This window comes from Cyclopterus lumpus, chromosome 25 (genome assembly GCF_009769545.1).
Source record: "Cyclopterus lumpus isolate fCycLum1 chromosome 25, fCycLum1.pri, whole genome shotgun sequence".
NCBI classification, from domain to species: Eukaryota; Metazoa; Chordata; class Actinopteri; order Perciformes; family Cyclopteridae; genus Cyclopterus; species Cyclopterus lumpus.
Window position 1 is genome coordinate 10,746,103 of NC_046990.1, and position 12,967 is coordinate 10,759,069.

At 44.2% G+C, this 12,967-nt stretch overlaps 2 protein-coding genes across 5 annotated transcripts; one reads left to right on the plus strand and one right to left on the minus strand.

Annotated features, from left to right (window-relative positions):
- Positions 1 to 947: 947 nt before the first annotated feature.
- ccdc127a (coiled-coil domain containing 127a) lies at positions 948 to 5,069 on the minus strand. 4 transcript variants are annotated; one of them, XM_034529208.1, is made up of 4 exons: positions 4,147 to 5,069; positions 3,239 to 3,373; positions 2,113 to 2,357; positions 948 to 2,010 (listed from the first exon to the last, which is right to left on the minus strand). In XM_034529208.1, exons 2-4 carry the CDS (start codon positions 3,366 to 3,368, stop codon positions 1,564 to 1,566), a joined length of 822 nt encoding a protein of 273 aa, XP_034385099.1. In that variant the 5' UTR covers positions 3,369 to 3,373; positions 4,147 to 5,069; the 3' UTR covers positions 948 to 1,563. The 4 variants fall into 4 exon arrangements, with proteins under 4 accessions (XP_034385099.1, XP_034385100.1, XP_034385098.1 ...); XM_034529209.1 differs by having other exon boundaries at positions 3,239 to 3,376; XM_034529207.1 differs by lacking the exon at positions 4,147 to 5,069 and adding an exon at positions 3,833 to 4,123.
- Positions 4,117 to 10,961, plus strand: sdha (succinate dehydrogenase complex, subunit A, flavoprotein (Fp)). Its single transcript, XM_034529201.1, has 15 exons — positions 4,117 to 4,248; positions 4,911 to 4,994; positions 5,205 to 5,366; positions 5,565 to 5,708; positions 5,812 to 5,976; positions 6,074 to 6,222; positions 6,359 to 6,483; positions 7,400 to 7,568; positions 7,672 to 7,867; positions 7,986 to 8,157; positions 8,330 to 8,448; positions 8,641 to 8,752; positions 9,209 to 9,339; positions 9,560 to 9,673; positions 9,767 to 10,961. Exons 1-15 carry the CDS (start codon positions 4,186 to 4,188, stop codon positions 9,851 to 9,853), a joined length of 1,992 nt encoding a protein of 663 aa, XP_034385092.1. The 5' UTR covers positions 4,117 to 4,185; the 3' UTR covers positions 9,854 to 10,961.
- Positions 10,962 to 12,967: the final 2,006 nt, after the last annotated feature.

The window sequence follows — 12,967 nt, forward strand, 5'->3', positions numbered from 1 at the left end:
ATGGACCAATTATTTCCATGTAAACCTGTTGCATACTGTTCATTCTAAGTTTCTACATTCTTTAGGATACAAACACAGCGGCAGCACCCCCCTGTGGTAGGACAGTGGCATTGCAACGGGACCAGATGTTATACTTTGCTAAAATGTAGCCGTACGAGATTCTTAAAGAGAGAACAAGAACACAAAATGAAGTTCTTGAAGCAGGTATTTATTAGGATGGTCAGAGTCAGTACATTTGAGTTCATGACATCAAATCCAGCACACCACCAAGTTGTGGTCCAAATAAAAAAGTAACCGCAGAGAGAAGCTTGGTAGCCGTATAGAAATGCTACATTTTTAGTGGGTAAGTGTGAAGTACAAAGGTGCTATTCCACTATTTCAAAGAGGAGTATTGTGGTAAAGTGTTGCCGAGCACTACTTTGTGCTCTATTCCCTCATTTAGATTCACATGTACTTTCAGTTAAAAAAGCTCCTGCAAACCTGCGTTGAAGACTAGAAATTTAAAACCAGAGACTGACGCACTGTTCTTATTGGCTTGGGATCATGTATCATAAGGGGGTCACACACTTCGGAGTGCAACGAGAGATGCGATACGTGGAAGGAAACCTGGAGGTCCCACAGATATCAAGACAAATACCTCCATAATACGTATTAATGTGTGGTGTCAACACACTACAGAGGAAGACGACAATCATTTCTCCCATAAAAATAATGTGAGAAATTTTTTTTCTTCCCTGTTTTGTTCCAACACAGTATGGTTTTCATTGTGATTCATTTCCTTCCTGAAGAAACTTGCAGCAACAAAGGGGATGTGTAATATCACACCACATTGGGAACAGTTATTGGGAACACTCAATTCATACCCGAGGTTGAGGAACATACAGACCGACAAAATATGCACCGAGCAATAATTCATGGCACTCAAAAGAATGTGAAAAAACTTCCACTTAATAATAAGCAAATTTATATAACGTTTTTCTAGACACTCAAAGACGCTTTACATAGAGCAAAGACAAACACTTGAATGATCCATGTGCATTTTCATCATTACACATTTACTGTAAAGCTAATGAGTCTTAAAAGGCAGGGTTGGTAATCCTCTTCAGAAATATTTTTTATATTATTGTTTAAATTCTCATTACATCCCGACAGCAAACAATAAATCAAATGCTGTGACAAAAAAAAAAAAAAAAAGGACGTGGCAACTTTTGGAGCTAATGCTGCTCGCAACTCTCATTTGAAAAAAAGTTGGCAACACTGGGCTGTGTTTTTAAGTTGGATAATATTTTTTAAAAATCTAGCGTACTCTTGCAAGTATCGCAAGATCACCAACCCCAGCTTTAACTGGGGCTTCTGAAGTAATAGCAATATTTCTGCATGCTCCAAACTTGACTTCCCTTCTTTTCTAAACACTGAGATGACGGGAGGAACCTTCAGATGTTGGACGTCACCTTATTGGGGTTACCGCGTAAAGATAATTTACAAAGAAATAAAAATACATGCATTTTCCATTTCGGATACCTTTAACATTTTTTCAAAGTCAAATGAAAAACTCAAGGTTTGTCACTTTGTTTGAGACTGGAATTTCCCATTGAATACAGCCTCTTCGGCCCTCTTGTGCTTCTGCACGGTGACCTGCTGCTGCCAGAACCTGAGGTACACCCACATGAGGCTTCCATTCTTCCTCTTGTCCATGTTTAGCAAGTCCGCGCAGTGCTTATCTCTCCTAAAAATATCCTTCAGGTCGGACTCTAGATCCAGTTCCGCTCCGATGGGGTGTTTGACGACGTGAAGCAGCATGTTCTTCTCCATCTCCAGCCGCTGGTCCCGAGGTTGGATGAGGGAACAGTAGGCGTTCTGGCGGTCCACGAGCTGACCCTCGAGCTCCTTCAGAGTCGTGGTGGCTCGCCGCTGCCAGTCGTTCTCTTGTTCCAGGGCGCGATGCAGCACAGCCCCTGCAGCGCCGGACTTTACCTGCCTTTGCTTCTCTTCCTCCAAGGACTGGCGCTCCTTATGAGAGAGAAGACAGCCTTTTGGTTTACGCAGGGGAGGCTACAGGTCGGAAGGGAAACATGCACAATAGCAGTAATGGTTTGCAAGTCAAGATTTTACCTGATGCAACTGTTTCCGTTCTTCCATCAGCTGCTGGCTCTGTGAGATCAGGGCCTGCTTGTAACCTTTGACCCTCTGTCTCTCCTTCTCTAGCTCCAGCTCCAGTGTAGCCGCTGCCCTGCGCCTCTCTGTCAGTGTGTCACGGTATCGTGCCTCCATCTCGCTTTTTAGTGTGGACACGTCGTTGTCATACTGGTCTTTGACTTTCTGGATCTCCCTCTGAGACTCCCTGGACCAGATCCAACCTGAAAGCATGGTGGGACTTGAGATATTCAAATATTGAAGTCGCTTTTTACGCCTAACCTGTCCATTTAGATTCTCCCTCATGCTACATTTGTTTGTTTGTGGTGTGAAAGCAACTGAACTAACCACAGGTATTTAGGATATCAGATATCATTTTAGCATCATTTCAAAATCTAAAACTACTAATAAATCCATTGTCTGATTGTGAAGTCTGTTCAGGAAGCTATCTCATTCATCTGTGTATATACATCAACATGTATGCACATCAATGTCGTATTTTCCCTGGCTTCCTGGTCGTGAGCTTTTAAAACTGCTGTGCTTGTGTCCGACTGTGTACTTTGACAACTCATTAAAGCCCATTAAAAAGTGCGTGACTGAAATCCCACAGTAATATTTGCCCCAGAGGCCTCTTGCACGTGTCCGTGCGCTCCCCGGTGTTCGTACCGTTGGAGTCTGCAAAAAGGGATTTTAGTACCATTCTGTCTCTCCCTGTTACTCAATATTCATAACAATGCGGTCAATTTGCAGTCTAATAATACTAACATCAGTTTGTGACAACAACAAATGCATCAGAAGCATGATTATTTATTTTTGTCGCTATAATGCCTAACCCAGTCCGAGGCAGGTGGCAATTAAACCTTCGGAAGGAGGAGGACATGTTTTCTTACAATGTCTACCTTTGTCATTTGACAATTTCATAAGAAAAAAGATGCATACAGTACATGTATACGCGACTGTCCACTTCTCAGAGGGTTAGTGGACCTCACACAACCTCAAGCAGCTTTGCAGGAGCCATCAGATATACATTCACGAGCTCATATGTTCTCCTATGTCTGTTACCGAACCACAGACACACTCCACACACGCCTTTTGTGTAACTTACGAAATGCAGCCAGCCCCAGCATCGGGACCAGCAGGGCGTAGTTCCATTGGTTGCCATCGCCGGCCCCCGCCCCCCTTCCTCTGGGGTCTGGTTGGATGTTCCATCTGGGGGGGTCATTCAAGTTGTTCATGGAGACTGCTGTCACACAAACACACGTCAGGGTTAATTGACTCCTTTGAATATATCTAATATATGTTTACATGTTGCACCCCAATCTGAAAGAGTTTATCACCGACTGCCAATCGCAACACAAGGCGGCTTTAGCTTTGAACATAACAAGACACTTATAAATTAGTTAATTACGAAGTCTCATGTTTCAATAAACACTGAAGGTCCCGAGCATCCATTGGATTAGTTTAACCAACAAACACCGCGACAGGCAGCAGAAACAACGCTGCTCTGATGTGAAAGTTTGACATTCCGGTTCACCATAAACAAGGCTAGCTGTGAGCTAACATGCTAAGCTGGCGTTTAGCTTGCTGGCTCAAACTCGCTAAAGTATTTAATACACAAACATGACACGGAACACACGCGTGCTGCAAGTCCGACTACAGGTCGGCGCACAGCTGTTAGAGATAAGGTGCTGTGTCTCACCTTGAATGCAAAGTCTAGGTCACTTATACATTTGTTCCTGCACACTCTGCTTGCTTATACAATGTTAGGCTGCGGCAGTCCATTTTTTAACGACTGGGGGTATTCCATGGAATGTCACTTGTATAAAGAACCTATTAGGTGTTATAATTAAATGTTTTGTGGGTTTATCTGGAAGCTTCGTCTATATAAAAGCACTGCCTGTCCAGTTTAATCACGTGAATGCGGGTTTTAAAGAACACCCGTGAGGTGCGACATAAAAGGACACCCCCCCGTTCTCGGACAGTGGTTTGTCCCATTGCTACGGAATATCTTACCCTGCGCCGTGGCTCAGAATCGCTCCTTCAACTGACAACATGGCGAGTGTTCGCGTTGCCTCCCGACTCCTCTCCAAGAGGGTGTTGTCTAAAACCAAAGCAGTGAGTATTAATATTTAGATGCCATCATATATCTGTATGCGATCCGGCTGCGTGTGGGCGTTGATCGTCTTCTATTTTACGCTGAAAAGAAGCTTTCGTAACTGTCCGATTCCCACTTGCGTAACCTATGTAACGTTAGCTTAGGGTCTTTCAATGTGACACCACGAAGCTATTCAACTACTAGTTAGCAGTTGTAACTTAGTAGTTTTTATATGTAGCTGCGCCAGCTCGAGTTGTTTCTCCACACACACAGTCGTGTTTTCAGTAAGCTGTCCACCCCCCTGTGGAAGCCCAACATGGCTATAAGAAGACCCTTCAGTTGCCCTTGTGGAAAACGGTTGTAGCCTCTGTGTGTGTTAGCTAGCCACACGTTAAAGGATACGGTGCACACCGATCCACAAGACTCAGTTAACCTGACACCGATCAGACTATTGTTTGTTTAATAACGTTCATGCTCAGTGTGTAAATCAGTGCGCTCACTGATTTATGCTAAAGTAGAGCTTGTTATGCAAGTGTTACAAGGAATACACATTTGACGTTAAAGCTTTATTTTTAATAGAGGAATAAAGAAAGCAGTAGTTGTATGCTTAGCAGAATAAGGTTGTTTTTTTTCTCTTGTTTTGATTTCCCCATTTAATATCCGTTGTTTTCTTTTATTCCAGGTCCCTGCCGCTGCAGTTCAGGGGTCCAGAAACTTCCACTTCTCCATCTATGGCAAGAAGAGTAGTGCCAAAGTAGCAGATGACGTGAGTTGTGTTTTGATCTTTTTTTCTTTCTATAAAAAAAGATTCACATTTAATACGGCCGTTGTATTGACTTTGTGATTTATAACCAATTATGGCCTGAAACTGATCTGGAACTATGCATCCTTAAAACACTAATGATGTGGATGTACAAGCGAGCTACTTTTTAATTGGATGTTTTTCCCCGAAACTTCTCTCCTCCATTGTTTTCAGATCTCTACTCAGTACCCAGTTGTGGATCATGAGTTTGATGCTGTGGTGGTCGGAGCTGGAGGAGCAGGACTCAGGGCCGCTTTTGGCCTGTCCGAGGCTGGCTTCAACACTGCATGCATCACCAAGCTCTTCCCCACCAGGTCTCACACTGTCGCTGCACAGGTATAAATAACGTGTTCGCAATCAGAATCAGAACTGTTTGTTGCCAAGTGCGTTGCACATGCAAGGAATTTGGCTCGGTGATTGGTGCATGGCATTAAACGTGATCCACAACCATCTCCACTATCTTCAGAGCGTTGAGCTCTAAGATGTTGTCACGATCAATTGTATTCAATAATTGAATATTAACCTGATTCACAGGGTGGGATCAATGCAGCTCTGGGGAACATGGAGGGGGATGACTGGAGGTGGCATTTCTACGACACAGTGAAGGGATCTGATTGGCTGGGAGACCAGGACGCTATTCACTACATGACAGAGCAGGCACCTGCAGCCGTAGTGGAGGTAAGTGCTCACGCACACACACACATGCACATCAGTGGTTATGTTTGCTGACAGTCGCTGGCTTTTTGGCACTAAATCTCAACGACATGCTGCTCTTTTCCAGCTGGAGAACTTCGGCATGCCGTTCAGCCGCACTGAAGACGGGAAGATCTACCAGAGGGCTTTTGGAGGTCAGAGTCTCAAATTTGGGAAAGGAGGCCAGGCCCACCGCTGCTGCTGCGTAGCAGACCGGACGGGACACTCTCTGCTGCACACACTTTATGGGCGGGTGAGCCCACACACTTTGTTCTCTCCATCATTTCTTTCACTCGGCTCATACATAAAATACCACGGATTACCCTTTTAACCTTCCGTCTCCTGTTCAGTCGCTTCGTTACGACACCAGTTACTTTGTGGAGTACTTCGCCCTGGACCTGCTGATGGAAAATGGAGAGTGCAAAGGAGTGATTGCTCTCTGCATGGAGGACGGATCTATTCACCGCTTTAGAGCCCAGAATACTGTCATTGCTACTGGGTAGGTATACCATTCACTGTTGGCGAAAAGAAATGCACACGTTGTCTTCATTGATAACCCTTTCTTCAACTAACTGCAGTCAATATAAGACAAAGGTGTATTTAGGTTTATAATTGAGTTGTATCTTTCCCTCCAGGGGTTATGGAAGAACCTATTTCAGCTGCACATCTGCCCACACTAGTACAGGAGATGGAAATGCAATGGTGACCAGAGCTGGCCTGCCCTGCCAGGATTTGGAGTTTGTACAGTTCCATCCCACTGGTAAGAAAAAAAAATAAACGTATAAACCCAAGTCGTAAACTGTTCCTCCTGAAGGGCGCGGAGTAAAAGCATAATCTCATTTTGAAAGGCCACATACCGGCAGCTACATGCACTACTAGTCAACGAATTCCATCAATGACCGTTCAAAGTCCGTTATTTTATTTCTGCTTTTAAAAGTGTGAGACGAATGCTGCCAACTGTCTGCACAGACGTATTAAGACACACTGAGAGCTGTAAGCACTAATGAACTCTGGTGTAATGCTTGGACAACTCGTTAGTGCATTGATCAAATGCCTTTTGTCACATTTACTGTATGGGACGGTAACGGGTCGGCTTTATTTACACTCTTTTTAGGTTAATTATTCAATCTGGCATACATTTATCTCGGCTCCCTAATGCTGGGCTGATTCATGAGTCTGTTCAGGACTCCCTGTTTACATTGAGCTCCACTAACGGGCCACTGTTGCGTGAAGTGATCATCTTTATTTTGGTTCCTGCTGGATATTTGACACCGACTCCTCAGCCTCCCCCCCCTCTCGTGGCCTGGCCTGTCAGAGGTCTCCAAAGGTCTCGCCTCTTTATGTGTGATGCAGGGTATTTATTTTGTTATTATGGAACAATAAAAACAGCTTAACAGGTAGTAGCTTAACAAGGCTGAAGGGATTGTGTAAAAGGCTCGTCAGGATGTCAAGAGTTTTATTTAAGAAAGATCTTGATTTCTTATGTATTCCTTTTTCTAACTAATGCATAGTTACCATGGCAACCCAGAGGAAACGGGTACCCAACATAAAACACAATTGTTGTAGTAGAAACCCAGGATGAAGCTCAAAGTTAACTTACTACAACACGGCTATTTTGTTACTGCAAAATGTGAGTCCCTTTTTTGTTTTGTTTTTAAACACGTGAACCTTTACAGGGATCTACGGTGCTGGCTGTCTGATCACAGAGGGTTGCCGTGGTGAGGGAGGGATCCTGATCAACAGTGAGGGAGAGCGCTTCATGGAGCGCTACGCACCCAATGCCAAAGACCTGGCCTCCAGAGACGTGGTGTCCCGCTCCATGACCATTGAGATCAGAGAGGGCAGGTAAAGACGATATATGTATGTGTGTGTGTGAGAGATAGAAGTGTGCATACAAAAAAAAGGTGATAATCCATTCATCATATCTTTATTCCGGTCTGTTCCTCAGGGGTGTCGGTCCAGAGAAGGACCACGTGCACCTGCAGCTTCACCACCTGCCTCCCCAGCAGCTGGCCACAAGGCTGCCTGGTATCTCCGAGACGGCCATGATCTTTGCTGGAGTCGACGTCACCAAAGAACCCATCCCTGTCCTGCCCACCGTCCATTACAACATGGGTGGAATACCCACAAACTACAAGGGACAGGTGGGTAATGCGTGCGCAGTCGCGTAGATCCACACACAATTCCAAGTATTGTAATTCCAAGTTGTTTGCCAACAAAGGGACACACCTATTTTCTGTTTTCTTTGTCCTCCCCCATCAGGTAATAACTCATGCCGAGGGAAACGACAAGGTAGTTCCTGGGCTGTATGCCTGCGGCGAGTCGGCGTGCGCTAGTGTCCACGGTGCTAACCGGCTGGGAGCTAACTCTCTGCTGGACCTGGTGGTGTTCGGCAGAGCCTGCGCCCTCACCATCGCCGAGGAGCACAAACCCGGTGATGATCTTCATTGTTTTTATTAGAGTGAAGAGTTTCTTTAGGTCTGCTTAGTTTTTTCATATTTGACGCTACAATGTCTATCGACATCTGAGTGCCTAACGGACAGGGCTGACATCAGTACATGCTTGCTGCACAGCTGACTTTGTTGTTGTTGTTGTTTGCTCTTCAGGAGAGAAACTGTCCCCTCTGACGCCCAGTGCAGGAGAGGAGTCTGTTGCCAACCTGGACAAGTTGAGGTTTGCCAACGGAAGCCTGAGAACCTCAGAGATCCGGCTCAACATGCAGAAGGTACGCACAACAACATGCACACAAACAAAATGAGACCACAGACGCTAGAAGCATTGGTTGGAAATGTGTTTGTCAAATTTGTAGGTACACTGTAGGATCAGAAGCACAGATTGAGTCGCTGCCGTATTCTACTGATGTGTTTTCTTCACTAAGCCTGAAGAACACCTTTTTTCTTCCTGCCTTCCCTTACAGACCATGCAGGCGCACGCCGCGGTGTTCCGTACCGGCTCCGTTCTGAAGGAGGGATGCGACAAGATGGACGCCATTTACGAGACCTTGGACGACATCAAGACCTTTGACCGAGGTAATGCACCGCTGCATGTGACCGTCTGTAAAGAGGGGCCTTAGTGTTTGTCGTGGCTTTCAGTCCCGTGTGTGTAAGCTCAATGCCGATGCCAACGCGCTTCTATGATACCCACATTAATAATGCATTTCTTGAAGATCTAGGTGTGTGTATGTGCTGTGCGTTGCCTTTTGTAACGAAATTATAGTTTGCAAAGTACTCAAAAGCCAATGCCTTTGTTCACCATTTAAAAAAACTAAACTAAAGCAAAATCGACGTAATCCTTTCTAGCATACAGCTTCCTATCACACGTTTGTCCATTTCTAAATGAGGACGGATGTGCGCTGATTGAGTCATTTAGAATCTCAAAGTGCGACGCCTTGCAGGTCTGAACCAAAACAAACAACAATGGCTCCTGCAGTGCTACGCTGTGAGGCACGATGACTGACGGCATGCCTTCCCCTCTCTCTCCTGCAGGCATTGTGTGGAACACCGACCTGGTGGAAAGTTTGGAGCTGCAGAATCTGATGCTGAACGCCGTCCAGACCATCCACTCTGCTGAGCAGAGAAAGGAGAGCCGGGGGGCCCACGCCAGAGAGGACTTCAAGGTCAGTCGTAGCATACTTTATCTGTGTATATGCACTTCTTTGTCCATTGTTTGTTTGCATTGATTGTGCTTCTCCATTCCTTTTTCTTTCTGTGGTTCTCTGCTTGCCTTTTTAGATTCAGATAAATCACCCATTCATCCCATCACTTGATCTGTTCTTTGTATTTCTCTTTGCTTGTGTGGATAGCTGAGTAAATAACTTTCTATATTGTTTCTTCCAGGACCGTATCGATGAGTTCGACTACTCGAAGCCCCTGCAGGGGCAGGAGGAGGTGCCCTACGAGCAGCACTGGAGGAAACACACCATGTCCTACGTTGACCCTAAGACTGGAAAGGTACAATCCCACTCAGTGTGTGTGTTGTGACACTTATTAACTGGCCTAAAAAGTCAGTAATATATATAATGCATCCATTGTGTCTCCTCACAGGTGACCCTGGAGTACCGCCCTGTTATTGACCACTCTTTGGACGAGCAGGCCTGCGCCCACGTCCCTCCTGCCATCCGCTCCTACTAAGAAGAGCTCCTTTCCTCTGACCCCTTCCAAGCAATTCTTTCATTTATATGCTATTTATGATGATGATATCGGGTACGAGCTATACTTCTGGTGGCTCGTGTATTCACTTAAGATGGTTAAATACAAAACTGTCTCGTCTTCAAACTCCATCCCTTTTGTCTCACCTTCCTTGCTCCCCTGTGTGTTTTCTGCCTCGATTTTTAATCTGCGTGCAGCGGGTATATGTCGACATGGATCTTGTGTATATATTATGAGGCACTCGCGACTTTTCAGCCTCCAGCTTCAGGACAAGAATATTTATCATGGCGCACAACCTAAGTTTGGCTTTCTGTGATGACCCCCATACTCTGACTTTCAAATCTCGTGTTGCATTCTTCAATTACAACTTCTCTCCTTTTCTAAAGTGAAGAGATTGTGGAAATTTATTGTGATTTTTTTTTTTTTTTTTAAAAGCTCCAAGCCACAGAGGGAAGTTTTAAGTCTGTAAATATTGCTTAAATATACAATAAACATAACGAGTTATACTTGATGTACTTGTTGAAGTATGAGGTAGTCTGTCCTCACTCGGTATGGCCTTCAGTTTGTGTAATACTTCATGCGTGTGGTCCAAACTACCAAGTACATCTATTTTTATGAGCACTACAATAATCAGCTTATCTGTAGTTCTTAACGCCTAAAGTTAACCGAATAAAGCAGCTTAATGAGTGTCTGTATTTTACCAAAATATGGTGTTGCATCTGTTGGTACAATGGCTTCTTTGTGTTGCCTCTGAAAACACACGCTTCAGTTCGGGTCAATGTTGGACACACAAATGTTTTCTTGGTTGCTGTTCTTCCAAAAGTAAGAATTGTTCTGCTGCACCAGCTCCAAATGCTTCAAGAGCACTTGAGATAAGGGTTTCCATTATCTACAAGTGTGGAATTAATGGGAAATAACTGTAACTGTAACTCCACAAATGACTTTGAAGGATGCACTCTTGACACATTGTACTGTATTTAACTGCTGAAAGGGAGAGTTCAATTATTTTACTGTTTTTAAAAAAAAAAGGTTTGACTTCCTTTTCCATTTGTTCTTATTTGCATTTGTTCAATAAAGCATAGAAACAAGAGAGTTTGGCTTGTCTTTGACCAATGGGCAACAATACAGACCCCATATATATATATATATATCACTGCATATGTGTTATGCAGTAATGGAGCCCTTTACTCAATCCCACATTTATGTAACTGACATTCAATCTTGTACGTTTCTAGTTGCAAAGACGTGTCCAATGCTGGTTTATGGCCAGTGAGAGGCAGCAGACGGCACATTACAGGCCTGTTCATGTGTTCTCCATGGCTGCTCCTGTGCGTTCTGTCCACATCGATATTGCCGTTTAACATTATTCAGATACAGGCCAGGCCTGTTACATCCTCGTTGTTATCCGGGTTCCTCCCGTTCTGCAGGAGGAAGTGATAACCCCTGAACAAACAATGAAGTTACCTGTTCCCGTTTCATATCCTGACCAGCTGTAAAAGCCAAGTGTCGGTGCCAGTGCTGAAAGGAATGGAGGTAGTTGCCCCTCCCTGTTAGCCCAGATGAAAGGATTATTGTGAGTAAAGAAAAGGAAAAGAAACCTGGGTTTACTGTTAAGATAAGATAAGATAAGATAATCCTTTGTTAGTCCCTCAGTGGGGGAATTACAGGATTACAGCAGCATTGCTCACAGTAATAAGTAAAACTGTTGTGCAACTCCCTGTGTTCCCCGAGCTATTCGCATCAATACCTGTATGAATACCTTCTGAAACATGATCCGCATGTTATCGACTCGCCACTGAGCAAATATTAGTAAGAGCACACACGAGGATGTCCCTGCAATGTGAGTTTCACAACATCAGACAGCTGGCAGCTTGCACAGAAGCTTTCTTATTAAAATATGAACAACCATATTACTATACAAACGACACCCTATTGTGTCAGACATTTCCGTGAGGAGCTGTGTGAATGTTCAGAACATCAGCGCAGTTACAACACACACACATGCACACACACACTGTGCTTCCCTACACACACGTTGTGTGCGTGTCTGTACACGCACACAACGTGTGTGTAGGGAAGCACAGTGGTTGCACTTTGAGAACCGGTACCACTGGTGCCACCTCGCTGCTCTTTTGAATCAGAAACAGGTGTTCCTGCGTGCGCAGTCAGCCCGTGCTGCATTATTTAAAGTAAAATGTCAGATATTGGCTGTTATTAATGGCTTCCATGCAGGGAAGATGATCGAAGGCCTGCAGAGAATCATTAACCGCAGACAGCTGCACTCTCACTAAAGCACTGAGCGGGGGAAGATGAACAATCTGATGCATTTATGGCCTCGGCTCATTTAAAGTGCTCGTCCCTACATGGGTTTTAAAAATATACAGAGTGCAAAATAGGCAGCGAGAGGCAAACAAAGCACCTATAAGAAGGAATCCTCCATTATGCGATCAAAAGGAAAGCCACATGAATACATGCCTGATTACGCTTCTAAAAGTTATACTTCAAACAACAAAAGGCTACTTGCTGCTTCAGGCTGGCTTGAGATGTTGACTGCTCAAAAGAAAGGAAAGATATTCTAAAGTTACTTTTAACACTTATTAAGACATGTTAATACCACACGGAACGCCATATAATATGCAATATAATAAGTAATATAATGCCTCTACCTGAAATTGGGAGGCAGACACTTTTTCTCCTCCAACTCAAGAAACTGCAGCTACAAACATCTGAAAGAGTGCTTTTTTTTTTTTAGTTTACCAATTAAATGTTTCGACTGTATCCAGAAGCACCGATATACATTTTCCTGACACATTTGATGTCTGATACACTGCTTGAGCCTTCGTGGCCATCTCCTATTTGATGGCTGCGGTCAAAGTTCTTAAATCATCTCAACAGAGTAGACGGCACAACGTTTAATATACTTTATTTATAAAGAAATCTCGTATATTTTTTCAGCTCGGTTTATAAAAGAACATACAGACATGTTATGGACGAACAACACCAATACGCACAACAACATGCTTTTAAACAGAGCCAGAGCCACTGGCGTCGGCCATGTTGGCTCGCGTGCTGCTAATTGTCTGCAGATTGTGTGTG